Source organism: Chenopodium album, chromosome 12 (assembly GCF_948465745.1).
Source record: "Chenopodium album chromosome 12, dcCheAlbu1.1, whole genome shotgun sequence".
Classification (NCBI taxonomy): Eukaryota; Viridiplantae; Streptophyta; class Magnoliopsida; order Caryophyllales; family Amaranthaceae; genus Chenopodium; species Chenopodium album.
The window spans coordinates 9,605,535-9,631,814 of NC_137845.1; the positions used below are offsets into that span (position 1 = coordinate 9,605,535).

The 26,280-nt window shown below is 33.0% G+C and overlaps 2 protein-coding genes and 1 pseudogene across 2 annotated transcripts; 1 reads left to right on the forward strand and 2 right to left on the reverse strand.

Moving 5' to 3' along the window:
* Positions 1-1,049: 1,049 nt before the first annotated feature.
* LOC145570811 (cytochrome P450 71A14-like) lies at positions 1,050-9,523 on the reverse strand. Its single transcript, XM_081629945.1, has 4 exons — positions 9,461-9,523; positions 8,908-8,966; positions 8,772-8,823; positions 1,050-1,493 (listed from the first exon to the last, which is right to left on the reverse strand). Exons 1-4 carry the CDS (start codon positions 9,521-9,523, stop codon positions 1,050-1,052), a joined length of 618 nt encoding a protein of 205 aa, XP_081486071.1.
* A 1,569-nt stretch (positions 9,524-11,092) lies between these two features.
* On the reverse strand, positions 11,093-13,461 carry LOC145571904 (cytochrome P450 736A117-like). Its single transcript, XM_081630931.1, has 2 exons — positions 12,501-13,461; positions 11,093-11,816 (listed from the first exon to the last, which is right to left on the reverse strand). The coding sequence occupies exons 1-2, from the start codon at positions 13,449-13,451 to the stop codon at positions 11,202-11,204; spliced, it is 1,566 nt and encodes a 521-aa protein (XP_081487057.1). The 5' UTR covers positions 13,452-13,461; the 3' UTR covers positions 11,093-11,201.
* A 7,112-nt stretch (positions 13,462-20,573) lies between these two features.
* Positions 20,574-21,306, forward strand: LOC145570277 (ubiquitin-NEDD8-like protein RUB2 pseudogene; annotated as a pseudogene).
* The last annotated feature ends 4,974 nt before the right edge of the window (positions 21,307-26,280 follow it).

Here is a 26,280-nt window from a genome sequence, read left to right on the forward strand (position 1 = left end):
AAAGTATCATTTGTTGATTTGATATTCGTATTTCATTACTTAAGCTTGTAGCTTCTATTACATAATTTTACAAAAAAATCAAGAAAATAATATATAATCTTGTTGTAATAAACATATGTAGTACATAATATGTCTTCGTCATATGTCACAAATTATGTTAAGAATATTTTTTATTTTTATTTTTTTTTGCTTAAGTTATAGTGTCAATATGATTTTTGTAGAAAGTTATATCAAATATTTTTCCAAAAAAAAAAGTTGTATCTAAATCTTTTGTTTTAAGTTGTATGCAATTTTTACTTATATGTAGAAAGATTTAATTTGTTTCTTAAATAAATTTTTTTTCAAAAAAAAAAAAAAAAAACCTAAAGGACACACCAGGAGATGACACGTGTTATTGTTGGTGTGTCTTTTAGTATATAGTTATTGATAGCAAATAGTTGTAAGATTTTAAACCTAAAGAACTATTAGAGATGGAGTATTCCATAATAATGTGGTTTTTAGAAGCAAAAAAATAAAAAATAAATAAAAAATAAATAAAAAATAAAAATAAAAATTTACCTAGGAATATAAATGGTTGATCTTATCAAATTCAAAAAGATACCTTCACTAATCTAACACCAGCACATTCAATCTCCTGCATCATATTTGTAAAGGAAAGTTAATCAAGTAGTAGTTAATTGTGTAATAACTCAATTACCAAATTATTAAGGTCTTATGAAATGGACTTAGGGCCTGTTCACTTCAGCTTAATTTCAATTCAGTTCATCTCTAATCAGTTCAGTTCAGTTCAGTTCATCTCTAATCAGTTCAGTTCAGTTCAGCTCTAATCAGTTCAGTTAAGCTCCTAATTTCCTTCTCTCATAAAATATTCATTTCAGTTTAGTTCAGCTTTAATTAGTTCAGTTCAGGTCAGTTCAGTTCAGCTCCAATCAGTTCAGTTCAATTCAACTTAGTTCAGTAAATGTGAACATGACCTTAATGTATACAGGGAAAGGTAAATATGATATATTGGCTCTATTATTGAGCAATTTGAGCCGAATACTTGTAAGTTAATACTTGCTTGAATAAGGAATTGGAATGACCACAATAGGATCGCGCTTGCAAATTCTAACATCCTCACCCTCAACCAAGTTAAAAGCATGGCCTTTAGGCAACTTCCAATCAAACTCGTAAGCAAGAGTTGCTAGTACAAGCTCTGCATCAACTACTCCAAACGAAATCCCAGGACAACTTCGTCTACCTGCACCAAACGGGATGAATTCGAAGCCTTGCCCTCTGAAATCTACTGAAGAATTCAAGAACCTCTCTGGAAGAAACTCCTCGGCTTCTTCCCATGAAGCCGAGTCTCTTTGGATTGTCCAAGTATTGATGATGACTTGTATCCCGGCTTCAATGTCATAACCATTGACCTTAACATCTTGAGATGACTCGCGAAACACAAGCAGAGGAAGTGGAGGGTGTAGCCTTAGTGTCTCTTTGATTACTGCTTTTAACTACTTCATGTTCTTCACTTCATCCTCGTCGACTCCTTTCTTGCCACGATGGCTGATACATCCCCTCACTTCGTCTTGCAATTGTTTCATTATATTGCTCGAGCAAGGATGCTTATTAGCTCCGCCACTGCCCATTCTAGCAGCGTGTATGTTATGTCGGTTGTCGCAGTAAAGGTGACATACTGACATCGACTCGTCAATGACAAGCACCGAAGCACACCCGCATGGCCACACCCACACCCACACCCACAAGGCCATACAGACTCGTGAAACATGATCGCATTTGTCTTTTTCTTCTTGTACTAATTCATTTATCTACCCGAGTATCTTTTTCTTCTGGTACCAAGGGTCTGTTCTTTTCAGATTATTTTCAGTTCAATTCAGTTCAGCTACAATAAGTTCAGTTTAGTTCTTAATTTCCTTCTCTCATAAAATATTCAGTTCAGTTCAATTCAGTTCAGCTCCAATAAGTTCATTTCAGTTCAGCTCAACTCAATTCAGTCAATCAAAACAAGCCCTAAATCATTTATCTACCTGAGTAAAATTATATTTTTACTACTTCTAATTTTGAATCTGATATATTTACTACTTCCTCTAGTTTTGTTCATTTAACTAAAGCATGTTCATTCTCCTTAAAAAAAAACACTATGTTCATCAATGTACAAATTTGATCCTTAAGACATACTCCGTACTTTATTTAACTTAGTTTCACAATCCTATTACTTATGATCTCGGTAGAATCAAACTACATATGTTCAATCATAATATCCTATAAATTTACTAGATATGTTCAATTATATTTTTTAATCTATATTTACTTACTGTTAAATACTCCTTCCGTTCTTTTATTAGAGTCTCATTTTTTAACATTTATTACTCACATAATAAAGAGAAATGAGACTTTAATAAAAGGATGAAGAGAGTATATATTAAAAAGATACTCGTATTGGTTTTTGGAGTGGAGGAGGGGTTTTTTGGGTGGTTGCGTGGGGGTTCCGGGAAGGGGGTGGTGGTTTAAAGGGAAGCGACCAACCGGGAGGGGCGATGCCAAGGGCAGGGGAGGGACAGCGGGTCGATGGGATGGGGGTTGTGCTGGGCAGGTGGCCGGTTCGTTTGGGGGGGGGGGTTGGGGTTTGGCTGGGTGAGAATTTTTTTATATTTTAAATTTTTTTTAACCAATTAACTTGCAATACGTGTGTCATTAAAAAAAAATATACCCATCTGTGAAAATAGGACTGTACACTAGGGTGCACCATGCTCATGGTGCACCCAAAAGGCGGAAAAAACATACTGTATTATTGTTTGGCAAAGAACATCCTTATATTTGACAAAGAATATATATACCTATATATGTTTGATAATATATTCTTTTATACGAATAACATGCATACCATAATATGTATGTTGATTAAACATGTTTTTTTGGTTTTCAATAATCCAAATTATGTTCTTTGAATTTGGCTCATATATTCTTTGAGGTGACGAGTGATGCACAAATTCTATTTTTTTTATAATCATATATCATATCATATTATTTTATTTTATTTTTATTATCGTATGTTTTTGAATTTGATCAATGTGTTCTTTGGGTATGAATTATATATATTCTTCACATTATAACTTATGTTCTTTTAATATATGTTATATAACCAATTGGATGTTAGTGTAGTGGTGATTGAGACTACACTTCGAAAGGAGGACCTATGTTCGATTTCCCGCAACAACAATTAGGAGGAAACTGGAACCTAACCACCCAGAACTGATCTCGAATCCGGATTAGCTCAAATGGTGAACCGGGTGAAACACCAAAAAAAAAAATATATGTTATATATTTTGAAATTTAAAATTTATTAAATCTTGAATTATTTTTAGTTGAAAATAATTTTAGAGAGTGAAACTAAAATTATTATGGAAAAATGAATTTTTGGATAGAGAAAACCATTTTTGGTAAAATAATATATTTGGTAAAGATTTTTTTTCTGTTAATGTGTAATTTTTCATGAAATTTTAGTAAACTTTTTATCACGTTTTTTTTGTAATGTCATTATGTTCTTTAGTAATAGCCTAATAGGTAATATTATTTTATTTTATATGTAATGTTCTTTTATTTACTAGTATTGGTATATTCTTTTATTCATAGGGTAATGTTCTTCTGGGTGTACTATGTGGATGGTATACCCGCCTGTACGAAACAATTATTGATTCAACCGGTCATTGGGATTGGAGAATGAAAACCACCGCCTAAAATTGCGATTATTTTAAAATAATCCAAAGTTGAGTTTATAAAAAAAATGGAACAGAGTTAGGATTATAAACATCAATTTTTCCTAAAAAAAAATTGACGGGGAAAAATATAATTTATGCCATATTTGGATTTTTTTGGTGTTAGATGATGCAAAAAGTCTTTATAAATGCAAGAAATTGATGTGATATTTGGACATATTTAAGTGATTTATTCTTTACGATGGCTAAACTAAATACTTTTGACTTGATTTCAATCGAGCTAATTAAGAACTAACTGTACTCAATAGTCAATGTCATTCAATAAAACACCTTGTTTTAAAACTTGGGAAAAAACTCGTCATCGATCAGATCTCTTTATTGGAGTTTAATTCTTCTAAATTATATTTTATTTTTGAGGATGGTCTGGTTATACTTAATTAAGAATTCTTATATGAAGTACTTGATTTTAAAAATAGGCGTACATTCATCGTCATTGAGCAAAGATACAGGACGGAGTGGAAATGATTTATAAATATGTTTAGACAAAATTAAAAAAATATAATAGGACAGACAATTAATAAAACACGGCCATTATTTATTTAATTAGAAAATAGTTGGTACTTAAACAAATAGCACAAAGCACAATATAAGCAAACCATACAAAAACATATAAACTCTTTAAAAATAAAACACGAAAACAAATAAATAGAAATGGAGGAAGTATAAACAAAGACAATCCACCATCACACATTAAAACACTGTACAGAACGGCCGTGCACATTCGAATCCGAATCCAAATCCAAATCCAAATCCATACGGGCAATATCTTTTATGCTCTGACGCACTGACCTTTAAAATTTGCGGTGCATGTGTAGCCGGGGCAACACGGGCTTAATAAACCACATTGATATCCAAGGGTTGGGCTAGGGCTGAGCAAAACTATCTGAAAAACCGAAAACCCGTTCCGTTACCGTTCCGAAAATTAGGATACCCGATCTGATAACCATAATGATTCGGGTACTCGTTCCGATAATTTGTTAACGGGTATGGTTATTGGGTATCATTTTAAAATTTACGGTTACCCGTTACGATCCGATAAGCATTTTTTTTTTTTTTTTCCTACTTAAATCTATTTTTCTAATATTTAAACTTTTACTTTACTTCATAATCACTATATAATATCAATGATTAGTAATATTATTAATACTTTGATCAAGATCATGTGGTATTTTTGTTAATTAGTGTTAAAAGATATCATAATAACTAATTTATTAAGTTTAATTATCACTATTAGATACCTTATTGGGTACCCGATAACCGATCCGAAAATCAGGGTACCCGAAGTCCGAGTATCCGAACTTATCGGTTCGGTTTATGGATATCACTTTTAATGATATTGGTTATCGGGTACCCGAACCGTTAGTACTAACGGTACGGGTACCTGTCCCATACTCACCCCTAGGTTGGGCACCATGTGCATGTATATCCATGCACCATGGACACTTTGTAGGTGTAGACACCTAATTGTGTCTCCCCAAAAACTAAACCCAGTGATGATTACCTTTCACATCATTTGATTATCGAACGAAGTGGAAGTGTGAAAAGTCTTGTGATGCGGTTGTTTTTAATAAAATAACTCTTCTTTCTGTTTTTAAAAATGTACTCTATTTATTGAAAATGTCCAGTTTAATTTAGTTTGGTCCATGATAAGGGTCCAATAATGGTGTAGTTGGATTGGGCTCGAAAAGAGCTTTTCAACGATATATTATAAGCCCAATTCCGATGAATAATGAGGAAGTTATGGCCAAAATACTAAATTGAGCTTGAAATGGTTTTATGGCCCAATGATCTAGTGGAGGGCCCATTAATTAATATTTCTAAATTTATTAGGATTAATTTTAATCTTCTAGGATAATCTAGAAGGTTGTTTTGAGTTCTAATAGGATTAAGATTAATAATTATATCTCTTATGAAAAATAAAGAATTTTATTTGGATTAAAACAAGTGTTCTAAAGAGATAAAATCTGATTTTCAAAGATAAGCATGGATGTTGTTAATCGAATTTAATTAGATTAAGGATTCCGTACAAGTTTTTAGAAAACGCGTGAATCAGCGTGGAGCGATAAAGCTGGCGCTGAACGACGAGCCTGTCGCATCGCGCTGGACTCTGTCGTTCTACGACAGAGGCAATTTTACTCCTAATAGGATTCGGTCTTTTTCTGATCGTTTTCGGGCTATTTTCTCTATAAATAGGGTCGTATTTCCTTGTTTTTCATCATTCACAATCAATCATCTAATTCTATTCTCTTCTCTCTTAAGCTAATAGCTTTTCTAGCCTTTCCCTTTTCAAATAAAATTCCGCATTCACGAGTTCTAGACACACCTAGCCAAGTTCAAAGTTGCCTTCGCCTTATACGTGAAAGGTTGATAATTTCTGAGGGTTTGGTCCCAAATCCCTAATTTAATTCTTTAAATTAATTGTTTGATTTAATATTTTCCTTGAACTTACTAACGTGTGTATTCTTTTGATAGAAAGAGATACGAAACATCGAAGTAAGTAATTTAATTGCTTAATTATTCTTTTGATATAGAAATCATGCTTAGATTATTTTAATTCCTAGTATCATGTTACGATGCTTTTATTGCTTTCTAGTATCATGCTTAGGTTGTTTCCTATTTCTTCTATCATGTTAGTATCATGTTAGGGCTAAAGTTTTGATCTTTATTGTTTAGTGACATGCTAGGATTTGTTATTAATCTTGTTAGTATCATGCTTAAGATCTTGCTAATATTATTATGCTTTATTGAGATTGTTATTATGATGATGATGATTTGTTGTATCAATATATTTATATGTTGCTTGATATTATTATTGTTATTGCTTGATCACGCCCTCTCTTGCAGGATTAAAGGGAATTTGTACTTGTAATCACGCTTAATAAGATAATTAATAATCTTGTTTAGGCTAATATGATTTTAATTCAAGTGATCACCAATAATAGATTTGTTTGTGCATTAATATTCAACCAACATAGATTAAACAGATTTAGGATTACTCTATTGATTGTATGTTAGTCAGAAAGCGCACATGAATATGAGAAGAATAAAGTAGAGGCCTATTTTTAGGGCAGATTCAATCTCTTTTAGGTTGGATTTGTACCTTCATCCTCGAATATCCAATCATGGTTCCAGACCACAATGGAGTTAGCGATCTCATGGATCGTGAAGGGGTGTAACCTTCACCCTGTGAACGGTTTACAAATTCATAAAACTTGTTGGCGACTCTTTTGCTCTAGCTTCCTTCCCTTTGGACGCCATCATGCTTAAGTGTATGATCACAGTCGCGCTCAAGTGTAGGATGCTTGAAATATTCCCTTCAGTATTTGGCGACACCACTGGGGAGGATTTCTAGTTTAATTCCTAAAATTTATTTTGGCAATAATTTAGAATGAGTGGATGAGACTCGAAACGTTCTAAATATTCATGTGCGTAATTTTGATTAACATTATTGGCATATGCATAAAAAGGTCCGCATTGGATAGACCATCCGTATTGCGTCAAAAACATAGGATTGTTACACGTAGGAAATTTGGGAAATATCTTTCACAACTAGGATCGAAATAACGTTGCGAAAAACTGGAAAATTCTAAGAACAGAAAGCTGCTGAGGCATGTAGGAACTGGCGCTGAGAAAAACGATGTCGTCGCTGTGCGATAGAATTTCGCGTGGCGACAGAGTCATCGTCTCGCGACAGACTCTGTTGTCTCGCGCTATGTTCTTCTAATACCGAGCTAGAAATCTACCTTCTTGTTTCGCCCAATTCTAATACTGTTTGCTCGATTCTACTTCCTGATTGAGTTTTCTCACTTTTCTAAACCCATATGTGTTCTACATATGGTAATAACCCTCTAGGAATTCACGCTTCATCTATCCAATCAAACGCTCATGGCAACGAAGGATACATCCAAGTTTGTGAATTCACCAAATCGTGGAAGCAAGTTTAACTTGCGGGGTCCCATCCACACGCGCCAACCCTTCCAAAGGTAAGGCTTCCGCGCGGTGCATCCGGACTCATAACCATGGACCCTCTTTGACTAATCATTATCCTTGAAATTTAGAGAAATAGAGCCATGGTTAGGTTGCAAACTCGTTGCATCATATTGTGCTTACTTGATTACTTGTGCATCTTTTGTTTGTGCATATTTACTCTAACCGTTTGTTTGACTTGTGTTTGAGTTTAAATAAATTGATTGATGACTAAAGGATTTTGCTTAATCAATTAACCAATTAATATGAGTTTTTAAAGTTTAAATAAATTGATCGAACCTAACTTATTACGTCTATAGGATTTTCCCTCTAAGCTAGAACACTGGAAACAGACCCAGACTGACGTTTCAGTAATGATACCAAAGTTTGGTCAGAAATGGCGCGCCACGACAGAGCTGGCGCATCGCGACAGTTCTGTCGTTTTAGCGATGGTCCAGTTTTCTGCCTGAGTCCTCACGCCGAGTCTTTTTTATCAATTTATTAATGATATAAACCGTATTGGGTCCTAAATTGAGTCTAAACACATAGTCCCATGGTCTTACACGAGAGTCAAATCATGTCACTTTTACTTACTTCTAAAGCACACACTATATATATGTTACACCATGACCATGTCTTAGGTCCATGCATGAGTCACTTTTTCCGTCATTTGAGTTAGGGTCCACTCTATTCCTATTTTTTCCATATCTCTCCATCTACATCACCTTTCCATGCATATCTCACACTTTCTTTCTTAAACACTTTATACATTCACATTCCTTCATCATATATGCTCCCTTCATACATCATTCACCTCACTACACTCTTTTCTCATCCATGCATGTTGAATAGAGTTTGAGTCAAATGATTAACAAAAAGTATCTACAGTACTTGGTCAAGAAGAGAAGGACGATTAATCAAGGACAACACCTTTGTTCAAGTTCTACTCTTCGATAAGCCCATCAGAAACAAAAAAAAAAGTTCATATTAATGGCAACCCAATAAGAAGTTGATGAGCTTAGGAAAAACCTTGCTAGTCTGACCGAGATGATGAAGACCCTTGCCTTTCAAGTCAATGACCCTGCGAAACAATAACAAATGGAGCGAATAGAGGAAAGCTTAAGCAAACTCTCCAATGAGCACAAGTTTCAGGGGATTAGCTCACAAGGGGTCTCGGTGGACAAGGGGATTAGCAAACTCTAGTAGTGTTAGCCACCAATAACACTATAGAGACCAACATTATAATTATCATCCATTTTTTCATTTTTCTCTTTCTAAATGTGTAAATTGATTGTTGCTTATAATTAAGGTTTTGTGTACATCTCATAATGAAGGAGGATTCCTTTTTTTTTATTATTATTTTTTTTTTTAATTTTTTTTATAGAGCCCCAAACGGCCAAACCTACCTAATCTAAAGATCCTACACCATACACCGGTATTTGACGTACGTACATACATTAATTATGCCTCTGTCCATGTCCCACTACAATCTCGTAAAACATGATCGCATTTGTCTTTTTTTTTTTGTCTCTCATTCTAACATCTACTAATGTTGATTATTCAATAGCTACATTGAAATTGTAGTCACAGTAACTACTTTTAATCTAAATCATTAAATTCCATAAAAATAATCTCAACCACTTATATATTGGACCAAAGGGAAAATGAAAAACAATTATGAATTAAATATCAATTCTCCAATCTCACTTTTTACTCACCATGACGCCTTCTATCACTGAAAACATTGCAAACTGAACAACGTAACAATCAAAAACCTTCATAGATTTACTCATGAAGTCATGGGCTAATCAATCTCCATCACAAATGATAAAATTAAGAAAGAAAAAAAATCCAAATAACATATTTAACAATTCCAAACTTTCAGCAATATATAACTTAATTTTATGATTTTTTTTTTATTTTTTTTATTCGCCATAACATATAAGCATTGCAGAGTCTATGATTTGGAAACATCCCGTCGTCCTTAATTGTGGCAATTAAGTAGGAATTTAAATCTAGAAGACTTTTTCTTTTTTCTCTCTTCTCTCTCTTCCAGGGTTTTAGTTTTCTTGGCTGTTTAGGCCGGAAATAGTCTAATTTCTTCGGAAATTAGATTATTTCCGACCTTTTTTCTTTAATTCAATTTAGTTTTTTGTTTTGGTTTGTTCTCTCCATCTGTGAGAGTCTGTCCTAATTTTCTGGGTTTTTCCCAATTTTCTGGGATTTTGATTCTCATTCATGGATGAGAATTTTATTTTTAGGGTTCTTATAAGAATTGGGAAGGTGATTTGGATTCCTATGGGTCTGGGATTTGTCATCAACTGGTCGATTAAAACATCAGCGCATATTGTAAAGGTCTCAACTTGGAAAGATGCAAAAACATTGAAAATCATTGCTCACGTCAAGCTTGAAGCGGTGAAGTATGAGCTATGCCAAATATGCAAATTAGTTGTGATTTTGATTGTAAAAGTTATGATATTTTCTCTGAATCTGAGATTTACAGATTTTTATTATTGTAGATGCCGTATGAATTTTATTTAATGATATTATTACTTTTCGTTAAAAAAAAAAAAAAAGTGGGAATTTAAATCTGCCAATTAGGTTTTTTTACTTATAAAAAGAACATAAATGAAACTGTAGTGCGATGTTATGATTAAGAAGGGGAGGGCAAGGGGAAAGTGAAAGAGGAAAGGGTAATAAAGTATTTTTCATGGTAAAAAAAGATACTTGTATATAGCTCAGTCAATGAATGGACAATGTAGTAGATTTAATACTAGAAAATGGATGGTTATGATCAAAATTAATGTGGCCATTACAAAATTGTCTTGTAATTTATACATAAAAATAAATACAGTCTTGTAGGCACTTGTTAGAATCGTCTTATCAATGAATAATTTATTTATATTCAATTGTTATAATTTGGTGTTTAATAATATAATCTTACTACATTAACACCAAATTATAACAATTATACCCAAAAATTATCAATTGAGCAAAAATTTAGATACGGAATACAATATACTAGTGTTAGTGTGTCTATATGTGTGTTATGATTGACCGTGTCAATTATTTCGGGATGGAGGTAAATTGAATTATTTCAAATAGCAAATAGTTGTAAGGTTTTAAACCTAAAAAAACTATTAGAGGCGGAGTATTCCATATAATAATGTGGTCTTTAGAAAAAAAAAATAATAATAAATTATAAACCTAGGCATGCAAAATGCTGATTTTACCAAATTCAAAAAGACACCTTCAGTCCTTCACTAATCCAACACTAGCACATTCAATCTCCTGCGTCATGTTTGTAAAGAAAAGTCAATAAAGTAGTAGTTAATTATATAATAACTTAATTACCAAATTATTAAGGTCTTATGAAATTGACTTAATGTATACAGGGAAAGATAAATTTGATATCTTGGCTCTATCATTAATGAGCGATTTGAGCCTAATACTTGTATGTTAATACTTGCTTGAATAAGGAATTGGAATGACCACAATAGGATCGCGCTTGCGAATTGTAACACCCAAACCCTCAAACAAGTTAAAAGCATGGCCTTCAGGCAACTTCCAATCAAACTCATAAGCAAGAGTTGCTAGTACAAGCTCTGCATCAACTACTCCAAACGAAATCCCAGGACAACTTCGTCTACCTGCACCAAACGGGATGAATTCGAAGTCTTGTCCTCTGAAGTCTACTGAAGAATTCAAGAACCTCTCTGGAAGAAACTCTTCAGCTTCTTCCCAAGAAGCCGAGTCTCTTTGGATTGTCCAAGCATTGATGAAGACCTGTGTCCCGGCTGCAATGTCATAACCATTGACCTTAACATCTTGAGATGATTCGCGAAACACAAGCAGAGGAAGTGGAGGGTGTAGCCTTAGAGTCTCTTTGATTACTGCTTTTAAGTACTTCATGTTCTTCACTTCATCCTCGTCGACTCCTTTCTTGCCACTGCGGCTGATACATCCCCTCACTTCGTCTTGCAGTTGTTTCATTGCTCGAGGATGCTTTAGTAACTCTGCCATTGCCCATTCTAGCAGCGTGTATGTTGTGTCTGTTGCCGCAGAAAGCATATCCTGCAATGCATCAGATGAATTAGATTTTTACATTAATGGTTTATAATTGATGAATTAATTGTTTAGAAATACATAATTTTAGTAAATAAGACATTTAATTTTAGCAAAAGATCCTTACTTTTGGCCTCTATAATTTAATAAAAATATGCTAATAAAATTACAAAATTTTATCATGTGTAATATCTCTATGAGTCTATTTTCTTAAGTAATATCACAATTTATAACAATTACGAGTAAAATTATCGGTCAAAGTTTAATCTTGAAACTGTATGTGTACAATATGAGTACCTAAATTGTTTTAAACAATATACTTCCTCCCTTATTTTATTATTGCACCACTTGCCTTTTTAGGAAGTTTCACAAATATTGCATCATTTTCTCTTTAGGAAAAAAATTATTTGTGTTCACACTACAAATACCCAACATATCCTTGCTTTTTCACACTTACTTTTTAATTTATCAATATATCACATGAGCAATTTTGTATTTTTACCTTTCTCTCTCTTACTTTTTTCCACTATCAAAATATTTGTACTCAACCCCTATGGTGCAATAATAAAAAAACGGAGGAAGTATTTTTTTTTTCCGATGGTTTTACTTGGCCGTCTAAACAATCAATAATAACTTTTTATTTTTGTAAAATTTTAACCAAAAGAGGCAAAAAGAACTAGCTAGTAATCTTACCAATAGAATGGCTTTAACACTCTCTTTAGTAAGCACAGTTGAATTCTCTCTTTGAATTTCAAGCAAAATATCAACAAAATCCTGCAATTTCTCTCCTTTATCACCTTCATCTGTTTCATCAGTCTGTAAATTTTGTTGATCAATATGTTCTTGAACAATCTTTTCAATAAACTCATCAAGAACAAATGCAACTTTATCTGCCTTACGATTTACACCTCTCAAACAATCAATCCAACTCAACCACGGCACGAAATCTTCCATACAAAACGTTCCTAATGCCTCAGAAAAATCACCTAACAACTCCTTAATATTTTCACAACCTTTTTCCCCTGTATATTTCCTTCCAAAAGCTGCCCTGCATATTACATCATTTGTTAAACCAATTAATACATCACTTAAGTTGACTTCTTGTAATAATCTCATACTACTAATCTTTTTCACCATTACTTGAGCCTCTTCCTCCCTAACACGTCGAAAAGACCGGACTTTCGTGTTACTAAGCATATGAAGCACGCACATACTCTTCATTTGCCTCCAGTACTCTCCATAGCTAGCAAAGGCTATGCCCTTACCATCATACATGATTTTCCTAGCAACTTTTAAATTTGGTCTATTTGCAAATGTTATGTCATGAGTCTTCATTATCTCCCTGGCTGCACCGGCTGAAGACGCCACGAGTGTCGGCTTGCTGCCGATGTGAAGGAGCATGAGGTCTCCATATTGCTGTGATAAGGATCTTAAGGAGTGATGAGGTAGTTTACCAAGTTCGTGCAAGTTTCCTAGGATAGGGAGTTTTGGTGGGGAGGGTGGTTTGTTTAATTTGTTGGTAGCATGATTATAATTAGTTGAATATAACCATTTGTAGAGGATGATTAAGAAACTTAAGAAGAGGATTAAAGATAGGAAATTGATTGGGAGTTTCTCTAGGAATTGTATAAGAGCCATAATCATGTTTACAAGTTTATTTTTCTTTATTTAATTTGGAATTATTTATAGGGGTTATTGGCAAGGTGGTTCTCTATCACCAATATATTAAAATAATACTTTCGTAACTATTATCATTATTTTATTATTATGGTAGTATGATTGGACCTAATCATGGAAACTAAATCCAAATCTCAAATATTTAGGGTATTATCATTATTATAGTGATACTCGTATTATTAATTACATTGCTTGTATCATTTTAGGGCATTAACAAAAGCGAGAAAAAGAATACTTTGTTATTCTCTCTCTACCCATTTTCATATTATCAATTTATCACTAGCATTTTTTGTTGTCAATTTTTAATCCTACCAATGATTAAAAAAATTTCATCACTGTTCTCTCTCCTACTTTTTTCAATGCTCTACTAACATTTTTTTCGCCACTATATTCATATTAAATACTACCTTTTTTTTTTGAAGTTATACTCTTTATTTCCCTGTTTATAACTATTCACATACTCTACTTTATTGCCCTGTTTTTATTCATCAAAGTTAACCTTTGTTTGGTTGGTCTTTGCCTATGGAAAGAGGAGTTCAGTAAATCATATATGTAAGAATCTTGCTAACGAGCAACCTCGATGCATTAGATAACTATTTAAAATACTTTCTAAAATGGTACTATAAAATTTGGAATACATGTTAAAATCACGTGTCAATTGGTGTAATTAATTTTTATTTATACTTTTAGTCATCTTATCTAACGTTTGGGTGTAGATTAGCTTTTGCCATCATATAACTACCAAAGTTTTATCAAAATGAACTAAAAATACTTCTTCCATGTTTTAATTGCAATAGTTTAACTTTTTCACTATCTCTACTTAGAATTTGTATAATACAAGTACATTATATTTGTGGAAAAATATAGTCATATAATGTCTACTTTTCAATTTATAATTATATATATAAATAAAATGTTTATGAATTTTACATATTGATAAATGACAATTGAAGACACAAATAATTGAAATTACACATCATTGTAACAAACACCAAATGAAAAGGAGAAAATCCAAGTTTCTCTCCAAGATAATGAAAAATGGTCGGCAAATAATCACCATAACAAACACTCTAACTTACTATTTTATTATTTAAGCAAGTTCTAGAATATTTGACTAATAATTTGAGTTTGGAATGTGATATAATTTGACGCACCCGTGCCTCTTTTATTGTTTGGGTACAGTACTTTCTCCACGTTTTTTTTTTATTTGATACGCTTTGACTTTTAATTTACATAATTCATTAACCTTTCTTTGGCCATATTTTTTGAATTATATATAAGGAAAAACATATTCATATGCAGTGAGATCTTGTTAGAATTGTCCCAATAAGTATTATCATAATATATAACTTTCAAAATATTTACTTATGTAGAATTAGAATTATTGATGGTTAAAGTTTTGCATTGACAAACGTGATGAATGTAACAGGTCAAGTAAAAAAGAACGGAGTAAGTAGATTATTAGTGTATGTGTGTATTTTTTTATTTTTTTTTGAAAGAAGTGTATGTGTGTATTTAATTTTATCTTATTTTTGTACAAAAAATATTAATTGTATAGAGGTGTCAAAATCACACTACATCCAACTTGATTTAAAATCGATCTGAAAATATCTGATTCAAATTTCGACTCGCGTGGATCCAATAATTTAGACACAATTTTAAAATTAATCCGACCTAATCTACACCTCTAGTTACAAACTTACAATCGCAGGCCTTGTGATATTGGGGTATAATTTTAATGAGAGACGACATAATTAATAGATAATAACAATAATAATATTATTGATTGAAAAAGATGGCATCTATATACTATTACTAGTGTAAACTAAGGAGTATAAGATGACAGCTCGCATATTGAAAGTAATTTGATATTCAATGATTTAGAACGTTCATGTTGGACCCGCATTCATAAATAAATTAAACAGAATTCAAAATTAAATAGTAATGAATACGACTTTTTGTACTTTCAAACGATTACATTATTTGATATCTTAGTTAAAAATATGTGGATGGTGGTAAACACAACCAATTGATTCTTGATTGGTTCACATTGATATCTGATAAGACTGCTGATTTTTTTCAAGGTCTACTTGTCGGAGTTGGTATTCTTCAATTTGTGATCACATGAGAGATTCTCAATTCAACATGTTTTATCCATAAGATCGGTATACCCTTAACTTTTCATGCCAAGTTGTTGGTTGTAGCCATTGGATTATTGGCATGGATCGGAGAAATGGCCTAGCACTTAGATGCTAATCATATTGTTTTTATTTTTTTTTACAGGTAAGTAAAAAGAACCTGATTGTACTTTAATCCTTACGGTTTTTATGGTTTGATATTTGCGGATTGGATGTTAATTTTATTGTTACATAGACAACCAATATGCATCCGGTGTTACATACAAGGAAACTAACCGTTTGATGTTGATTGCATTCATATTGTTAATCATTGTTTTACTAATAAATTAGTTCATTGTCCCAAGTAGAGATAAATACAACAGATGGCTAGACTTCTAGCTCCATCTCAAACAAGGGTGTGAGACATGAAGATAATTTAAGGTGGACTACATCGTTGATTGACTTGATTCTCTTCAAGCTTCGACAAATTCTAGTAAAAGATACAATATTACAGTATAATAATCGTAAGGCATTTCCTATTAGCCATATTTTATTACCAAGTACTCCGTAATTTGTTGATTTTAGCACCAATAATAAACCTAGATGTTGGACTAGGTGAGCAGAATTAGTGGTTGTACTAAAACATAGTGAACCTTTATTTCGTGGGCCAAAGCTATGCCATTTAAAATCCTAATGGTATCCACCTAAACGGCCAAACTATCACTGCTTGGCTGCTTGCTAAGTGCTAACAAATACAAGAACGTTTTTTTTAAAGGGAAGAAATTAATATCATTAATGAATAGTCATACAACATTTATAATAATACCATTGATATGTACTGTAAACCACATAGTTAGAGAAAATAATGTAACTTTTACAATCAAAATCATAACTATATTTGCATATTTGGTATAGCTCACACTCCACCGCTTCAAGTTTGACGCGAAGCGTGATTTTCGATGTCTTCACATCTTTCTATCTAGAGACCTCTGCAAATTTCACTGATGTTCTGATCTTAATTTTGATGACAAACCCTAAACCTATATGAATTCAAATTAGAGAACAAAACCAAGCAAAACCTAAATTAAATTAAAGAAAAAAGGTCGAAAATAATCTGATTTCCGATGAAGTTACACTACTTTCGGCCTAGAGAAAAGGGAGAAATACTATGATTTTGTTTAAGAAATACAAATACTTTGTATTTGGTTTCTTGGACATTTTTGGGCTATAATAGACTTTTGGGAATTAGGCCCTGTTCATTTCATCTTAAAAAAATAATATTAAGTAAAAATAATTTTAGTTCAGCAAAAATAAGTTCAGTTCAGTAAAATTAATTTCAGTTCAGCAAAAATAAGTTCAGTTCAGTAAAATTAATTTCAGTTCAGTAAAAATAAGTTCAGTTCAGTAAAATTCAGTTTTCTTAAAGAAGAATTATAATAGAAAATAAGTAAAAATAATTTCATTTCATCAAAAATAATTTCAGTTCAGTAAAATTAATTTAAGTTCAGTAAAAATAATTTAAGTTCAGCAAATATAATTTTGTTTCAGTTAAAATAATTTTATTTCAACAAAAATAAGGTGAAGTGAACGACGCTTTAAAAGACTTTATAAATGAGTTTACGCCTTAAAACCTCAATAATTTAGAAATCAAGAAAAAAAAAACCAAAACTTTGACTAATTGTGTGCCTCAAGGCCCTCAACAATGCCCCAAATTGTAATTAGAAACAAATTACAAAGTTTGACTTTATAGCAACCATAAGCTGATATTGGTGATAGGATTTTCTTTTTCTTTTTTTTTTTCTTTTTTTTTCTTTTTTTTTTTTTTTTTTTTGATCCTTAATCGTTTTGAAAAATTTTCAAAATATTTATTATTCAACACTAAAGTTGCTTTTTAGAGTCACTATATTCAAAATTTCAAATTAATAAATTATAATGAGTAAGAATTAGTTTAACATAGATTTGTAAACTCTTTTACTTAATTTGTTAGTACTCCGTAGTTAACAAATATACGTAGTACAAACATAAATGCCATACTAGTATTATTTCGAAAATAGTTCATGAGTTCTATCAATTTTATTTTTTTTACTCGGTCATAAGGTCTATAAATTACTCCAAAGAAGTTCGAAGTATATTTTAAGGATAGAAAAAAAAATTTCATTGTATTCTGAACGGTAGTTTTTTATTTTTAATAGAATGTTGGCCGACACCCCATACACCTTAATAGCTTTTTTATTGCTTACAAAAGTTTAAGGATTAGTTCCCTGTAGCTTGCTAGACTAGTCTTCAGCCTTTTGTTGTGATATCAAATGTCACTCTCTCGCTATTAGAATTAAATCGACTTTATATTATTAGACTAAAATCAATATACAAAGTTAGCTTTTATTAGAGTAGAATCAATAGATTGAGTCACATATATATTTTACATATCATGTACTATAAACTGTATTCAATTCAACAATTGTAGAGAGTAAGAGAGCACATACGAGAATATCTCAAATTAAAGTCTAACATACGACAATTCTAATGTAATCCAAACTGAATTGACCTGATCTGAACCTATTGTACGAAGAAGTAATGAAGAACCATTGATAATACAAGAATATTGTACACCATACCATATCGAATCCAATTCAATCAAAGCTGCACCCCACATACTCAAATGGCACTCACAAAAATTCCTTCGAACTTCCAGAATCTAATTCCAAACCCAATTAATCTTATCAATTTACAAAATCCCTCCAATATAAATCCAAAAACCCAAATCCTTTTCTTTGTCCAACATACCATCTTCAATATATATCTCCGATCCATAACATAGTTGCATTAAAATAGCAAATTTTCTTGATTCAAGACAATGAAGGCATCTGATCACCCGATCAACAACGCCGGAAAGCATTTGGAAGAACACTTTCAGACTACCATATTCAGAAGAAATCCACACTTCATTTGTTGCTCCAAGCTTGATTATTTTATGTTGTAAAACAGCTTGATATGTAAATAGTACATTAGTACGTATCGTTGAAGATACACCTGGTTGTATGTATATGTATATGTTATATGTAACCGGATGTATAAAAGGACTTAAGGACAATAACTCCTATAGTGATTTAATTATGTTATACTACCTCCGTTGCACGATATAAAACTTACTGGATTCAGATGGGACTGCTAAATAGTATCCCCGTCTATTTAATTGCCGAGGTGCTAATATTGTTCGTGATCACATGAGAATTTGCCAATTTGGTATTTACACAGCCTTTTATGGCAAAATAAGGGTTGTTGCTACATGCATTAAGTTAGCATGGAGAGGTGGAATTCTGGCATCACATTTTACTTGACTATTTTGTATCTAGGAGGACAATTGGGCTGTAACAGACTTATTTATTGGGCTCTCAGAAAAAAAAAAAAAAAACAGACTTATTTATTGGGCTCTCAAAAAAAAAAAAAAAAAAAAAAAAAAAAAACAGACTTATTTATTGGGCTTATAAACTGGACGGTCGAGTCTAGAATGTTCGAAGCTCGACTATTCAACAATCAGGATAGACCCAAAAAGTATAAAAACTACTTGTTTTTTTTTATACTTGTAATATATCTTTTATCACGCTTATTGATGAGGTGATTAAATTAGGTAAACGAATAAATTAAGCTATGAGATTTAAATCGTAGCAACTTATCCCTTTCTTCTTATAGGTGTTAAAATTTTATAAATTAATTCATCCGTTTGCCTAGTCTAATATATTCGGTAACATGCGTGTCAAAGTGGTGTGTTGCAACTAAATAAAAACGGAGGAAGTAGTTTTTTATTGGACCAGACACTTAAAAGTAGAGGGAATTAGGGAAAGGTCCTACACGGCTACACCTAAACACCTTTTCTTGGTAGGATTTAAACCCTATACCTTTCAACACTTTGTTGATAATATTCTATATTATTGGTTGAGAAAAATACAGTAAAAACTCTAATGTTATATGAAGTTATACCCTAAAAGAATTTGTACTCCGTATTAAATATATGAAAGGGTATTTGAGCCTCAGAGCTGTCATTAAACAATATCATTATTTATGTATTCATTTCAAAATTCAAATAACTTTTTGATATAATATCTAAGATTAAAAAAAAAAAAAAAAAACCAAAAAAACAAAAAAAAAAAAAAGAAATTTACAAAAAGTAATAATTGTACTAGACTACTAGAAGTTATAGTTTACTATATGTACAAGATACACGAGTAATATTTAATACTGTATTACAACCTCGTTTATGTTAACCAATTTAACTTTACTAAACTACAAAAAGTCCGAGGCCCCTGCATCTCACTAGGCACACTCAAACTTTTTTTTTTTTTTTTTTTTTTTTTTTTTTTTTTTAACTTAGATTTCAAATGATACACTCTCACAATTAAAATACAATCTACTTTATGATTATTATAATTATATTATTTTTAATATATAAAATAAAAAAATTACGGAGTATTAGATTAAATTGGGTTGGATTGGATTACATTACTCCTTAAATTTTCCTTTAATCACACAGTTAGACTTTCACATTGCCTAAGGTGCAACTGCAACCTAACTATTGATATTTTAAGCAACAAATTCACTCTGTAATATTTCAATATATAAAATAGTTTAAAGACGACCGTCGATTTTGACAGGTTTTAGCCAAACTTTCCAATCAAAAGAGAATTGAGGAAATCTAGTGTAAAAATCCTTATTCGACTCCACATATAGTATATATATAGTGTATATGCGCGAATCAAATTCCTTCCCCAAAAAAAAACTATCTTAGTCGAACCCAAACCGACCTAATCCGAACCAAATACAAAGAGCCTTTGACCAAGCCTATACATACAAAAAAAAAGAAAAAATTGTACACACCATACCGAATCCAATTCGATCAAAGCTGCACCGCACATAAGTCGCATCCAATTCCGAACCCAATTAGTCTTCTCAATTCACAGCTATAAATCCAATCCTACTTCACCTCTTCTTCTTCGTCCCACACTCACTTCAATCCAATTCTATTTTCTCTCTCCTCCATTAAAACTCCTCAAAGATGCAGATTTTCGTGAAAACCCTAACTGGGAAAACCATAACCCTAGAAGTCGAATCATCGGACACAATCGACAATGTCAAAACCAAGATCCAAGACAAAGAAGGCATCCCACCAGATCAACAACGCTTAATCTTTGCTGGGAAACAATTGGAAGATGGAAGAACACTTGCAGATTACAACATTCAGAAGGAATCGACGCTTCACTTGGTGCTTCGACTTCGTGGGGGTACCATGATTAAGGTCAAAACCCTAACTGGGAAAGAAATTGAGATTGATATTGAACCCAATGATACGATTGATCGGATTAAGGAGCGTGTTGAAGAGAAAGAAGGGATTCCTCCTGTTCAACAGAGGTTGATTTATGCTGGGAAACAGCTTGCTGATGATAAGACTGCTAAGGATTATAATATTGAAGGTGGTTCTGTTCTACATCTTGTTCTTGCGCTCAGAGGTGGTGGTTTGATTGCTTAATTTTGTGTTCAAAGGATGAATTTATGTGAAGTTTCTGGGATTTTTTTTTAGGGTTTTAATGATGTTATTGTGGTGAAATACTGTTAAAAAATTCTGGGAATTTGACCTGCTTCGTCTTATCTAATGGTTTAATGTGTTTATTATTAGTTCAATTTTGTTTATAGTTGATGTTTATTTGCTTTAATCGTGTTGATTTGGTATATTTATAGTTGATGTTTATTTGCTTTAATCTTGTTGATTGGGATTTAAATTGGGTTTGTTGGGATTTGGAAGTTTGCGTTTGTTTATGTATGGTGAGATTATATATTTATATAGTGGGATATTCAATTAGGGATGTTTTGTTATGTTATATTGTATTGATAAGATGCTGAAGCCGTCTGTGAATCCGTTTCGATTGTGATTGTGTATTTATGGTGAGTTATGCAACGGATAACAGAGGATTAGGGTAGAAAGAGGGAGGAAAGATTATCTACCTTAGGTTTCATTCGTATTTGTCAATGGTAACGATTTATGTATCGGGATTTACCTTAAGCTTGATGATTTGTGTATTTGGTGTAATAGTTGAGCCTTCAGTGAGATCGAAGGCTATATTGCTCCTGTTCTGGAGGTATTGTCTTCGTAAAATCATACTGATTGAGCTGCTAAACACTGAGTAATATAGATATTGGTGAATTATGAGTTTGGTGTAAGAAGGGAGTTATAGGGTCAGTCAGCAAGCTATGAATTATAAGGTTTATATCGATCTTGCATTCTTGTGTGATTGGTTTCATTCGGCTTATTTAATGGTTTAATGTGTTAATTTTGATGGGGTTTAATTCAATTTTGTTTATTCGTAGTTGTTTGATTTGATTGTCTGAAATTGTGTTTGATTGGATGTGGCTAAGTTGGCTTTGAAGCTGTCTTTGGTGTGTGTGTTTGTAGGATAGAAAGAGGGGGCAGGGACTTGTCAATGGTAATGAATGAATAAGTTGGCTTTGATGCCGTCTTTAGTGTTTGTGTGTGTGTGTGTGAGTTTGTAGGGTGAGATCGGCGACATGGGATTAGGATAGAAAGAGGGGGGCAGAGGGGTTTGGAATTGTTTTTTTTTGGTGTTTAGAGAGCCACAAGGGCGGGGTGAGAATCGATCCCAAGATCTCCTGGAATCGGGAGGAAAACTCTAACCACTTGAGCTATCCCTCACTCTCAGAGGGGTTTGGAATTGTTGTTGGTAACGAATGAGGAGATGCTTAAGGTGCTCTGTAGGTCCATCTGATAGACCTCAGGACGTTCTTTATGGACTTGTCGATGGTAAATTAGTTGCGGATATGTAGGAATCCACCTTAAGCTTTGTATTTGCGTGTTTGGTGTAACAGTTGAGCCTATTCAGTGAGATTGAAGGAATCTACTGCCCTGATTCCGGTAATTTTGTTTTTCCTTGAAGTTTGATTCCAATTGAGACTGCTAAACATGGAGCAAAATAGAGGTGAATTAATTATGCAGTTGGTGTAAAAAGGTAGTTGTTACTCTTATAGGTCAGTTTATAGCTATGAATTAGATAGTTTCTAATGATCTTTGTGTGATTGGTAATGCCACCAGGCACCAGGAATAGCAGACATTTTCAAAGAATTCTTCAAGTGAACCGTGAATATGAAATGCAGTAAGGACTTGTAGTTGATTTAGTTGTGTTTCTTGAAGTATTCTATCATTCACTATCAGTAAGGACTCATAGTTGATTCATATGCAATTTGAATCTGTCTATTTGATACCTGGTCTTTGGCTCTTGAGATCGTAAGCCAGTATATTCACATACTTGAAATTGTAAATCAACAAATTTGTTATTAGGCCACTAGTTTGCAGGTTGTAGCACTTAACAAGTCTACCACCAATCTTTGCGAAACATGGCTTGTGCAAATTAGATTACCATTGAGTTATGGTATCAAACCTGAAAACTAGAGCCATGAAATCTTACAGTTAGCTGCTTGTTGGCAATTTTCTAAAGATTTTTTTTCTTTTGCTTGTGAAAAACAAATGATCCTTATTTATGCTATATTGATGAATACGATGATTATTATGTTGAGCTTGGTTGAACAAGGTGGGCTAGCAATTCTGCTCGACTCTCAACTAGGTCGCTCTGATCCTGTATGAGCTTTAGTCTTGATTCTGTGATATGTGATTGAATTGAGATTTTTTTTTCCGCATTCCATGGCAAAAGTTGCTCAAGAGCCAGTTCAATGTCTTCACTCTTTTGCTTTACCATGCACTTTCAGTAAACAGCACACTCCAATTTATGGTACTACCCTGTACATGTCAATAATTCAATATACTTCGATGTTTCCTCATCTTCTTAAATAGACAAAGGATGGGATGAGAAATGGGGAGTGGGCTGGGTTAGAATTGGCCCACCCCCAATTAAGGCCCATCCTGAAACAGCTCGGCCGCCATTGGATTTGGATAACTGGGCTTGGTCTCTCAAAAGTTTGGCTTGGATAACATCCAGGTTCCACCAACGGTAGGCCTCGAGGCCCATCATTTGGCTCTCGATCCTCTGCAATTGTTGAGATAATAGGTAATCAGCAATCCTCTTTTGTTTTTTTTATTCACCAGTTATACTACGTAATTTTACTCTGTGCTTAATGGACTAATGGTTACTCGTATATACGAGGGAGTACTATACTCCATATCTTGTATCAAAATTACTCTTTTTGCAACTGGTCAAAAAAAAAAATCCTCTTTTTGCTCTACAATGTTTAATATGCTTTGACTTTTATCGAAAGATTTAAAAAGATGATACGGAGGTCGATAAAATATAGGAATTCAAGGTTACCAATGATAATCATAAACAACAAAAAAAAAAAAAAAAAATACAGTACGGAGTAATAAAAAACCATCTGCTACTCTACTATACCATTGATAAAAGTCAAAGTATTCTAGGCCATCAATGAGAAATTTCTAATACGGTGTACTGTAATTAAAGGAGGAAGTTTTATTGTCTAACAATTAGACATCTGCTGATCTGCATATCTCTCAACTTCACAAGGGTTAGAAAGACCTTTTGGAACAGTGGTCCGGAGGACGTCTTGCATTTTTGAGGCGTGAGGTTTGATTCTCATTAGGCGTAAATTCCATTCCCTTATCCCTTTCGGGCATTGCCAGCCAGACATCCTGTGATAGGAGCCTATGGCTGGGGCTTAGTTGATCTTATCGTGTGAAAAAAAAAAAATCTCACAAAGGGAAATTCTAGTTATTTTACTATATATATATTTTGGGCTGAGTTTGTTGAGGTGCAAGATTCAATTCTCATCAAGCACAAATCCCATCCTCCTAGTCCCCTACCCCTTCCGGGCATTTGCCAGCCAGGCATCCTATGATAGGTGCCTTCATCTAGGACCTACCTAGTAGATCTTACCTTGAAAAAAAAAAAAAAAAATCTCACAAGGGGTATTCTAGTAATATTACTATACATGTATATTGGGCTGAGTAATTTTACTATACATGTATATTGGGCTGAGTTCATTGTTGACAGATCCTAAATAAAATTGTTTATAATACGGAGTACCATTACAGTTATTGTCAGTACTTCGTATATTGTACCATATAAGCTTATACGGAGTAGCATCCAAAATCCAATAGTACTACGTAGGATTTGACTTTTTAATGTTGTTTTCAAGTTTCAAACTTTCAAATATGTGTGTTACCAAAAAAAAGAGTTTCAATTATGTGTGGACACCTCTCCTTTTTTTTTTTTGGGTTAGACTGAGTTATCTAATTATCTGAGACAAGATATTTTGCAAACCATTTTTTTTTTTTTTTTTTTTTTTTTTGAAAGAAGATATTGAGCAATTTCCCACAATATTGCTAGAATAAAAATAAATTCCCTTTGTGCATTGATTTGAAAACTAATTCCGGAGATACCGTCCACGTAGGATCGATGTTGGGTGTAATTTTTTTTGATTTGGTTCAGCCTAAAACCGCTATTGTTATTAGCGGTTTCAGAAAAGAGACCGCCTTTCAAAAAGTAAGGAGGCAAAGAGACCTGTCAACAAAAAAGGAGGTCTCTTTTCTGAAACCATGCCTTAACCAACAACAGGAAAGAGAGCGCCCACATTATTGCTGTTAAGTTCAAAGAGACCTAATTTGTTCAAAGAGACCTAATTTCCTTAATAACTGGTCTCTTTCTTTTTTTTTTTAAAAAAAAATCGCTATTGTTGCTAGCGGTTTTAACATAAAACCGATAACAACATTAGCGGTTTTAAGCCAAACCAAATACCAATCCTACATGGGCGGTATTTTGGGAATTTGTTTTTAAATGGGTGCATAATGGGAATTTGTTTTTGTTTCAACATTATTGAGGGAAATCGCTTGAAGATATTTTGCAAGCTTGCTTTATTTTTGATTTTTTCAATTATTACAATCATAAACCAGTTGGCAATAAAACAATAACTTTCACTATTAATAGCTTTGAAAATGAAACCAGCTTATGGTTTTATTGCCTACTGGTTCATAATTGTCATATTAATATGTTAAATTGTTAATCAATGATTTGGTGGATTGTATGATGACTGGTTAGTGATTAATAGTAGTGATTTTCAATTATTACTTAACTGAGTCATTTTGTGATGATTATCCATTTAATGATTGATTTTTTTTATATTTTTTATTATTATTTTTTTTTATTATCAATTATATAAATTAAATTTGAAAAAGATCTATGATACAACCCATAAATTAATTAAGGAACCTGAATAGTAAGGGAAATGGGAAACTTGATATGAACGAAAATAGATTAAAGCGAAATTCTCAATGGTGACCGCCAACTTCTGCTACGCACACATAAAGATGGCTCTACGCCATGTCAGGTTGTGCTAGGCTCACGTGCTTTGGGGTTAGTTGGGCTCGGCCCATGGCTCGATTCATGAGTTTCGTGTTGGGTCGAAGTTTTCAAAAGGTTGGCTTGTGCACGGCCCAAGGCCACTTGCCATCGTGCCGTGCTGGGCTTGTGTGCCTAAGCATAATTGCATTGACTTTAGCATGCTTAGTCATGTCAGGTCCGGCCGTGTCGTGCCTTATCGTGCTTCTCCCAAATAAAGGCGGCCCACGGCATGCATGGTATTGTGTCGTGTCGTTCTTTTTTCGTGCCCGTACCATGCTTTTTTGTGTTGGGTCGTGTTGAGATTCGGCT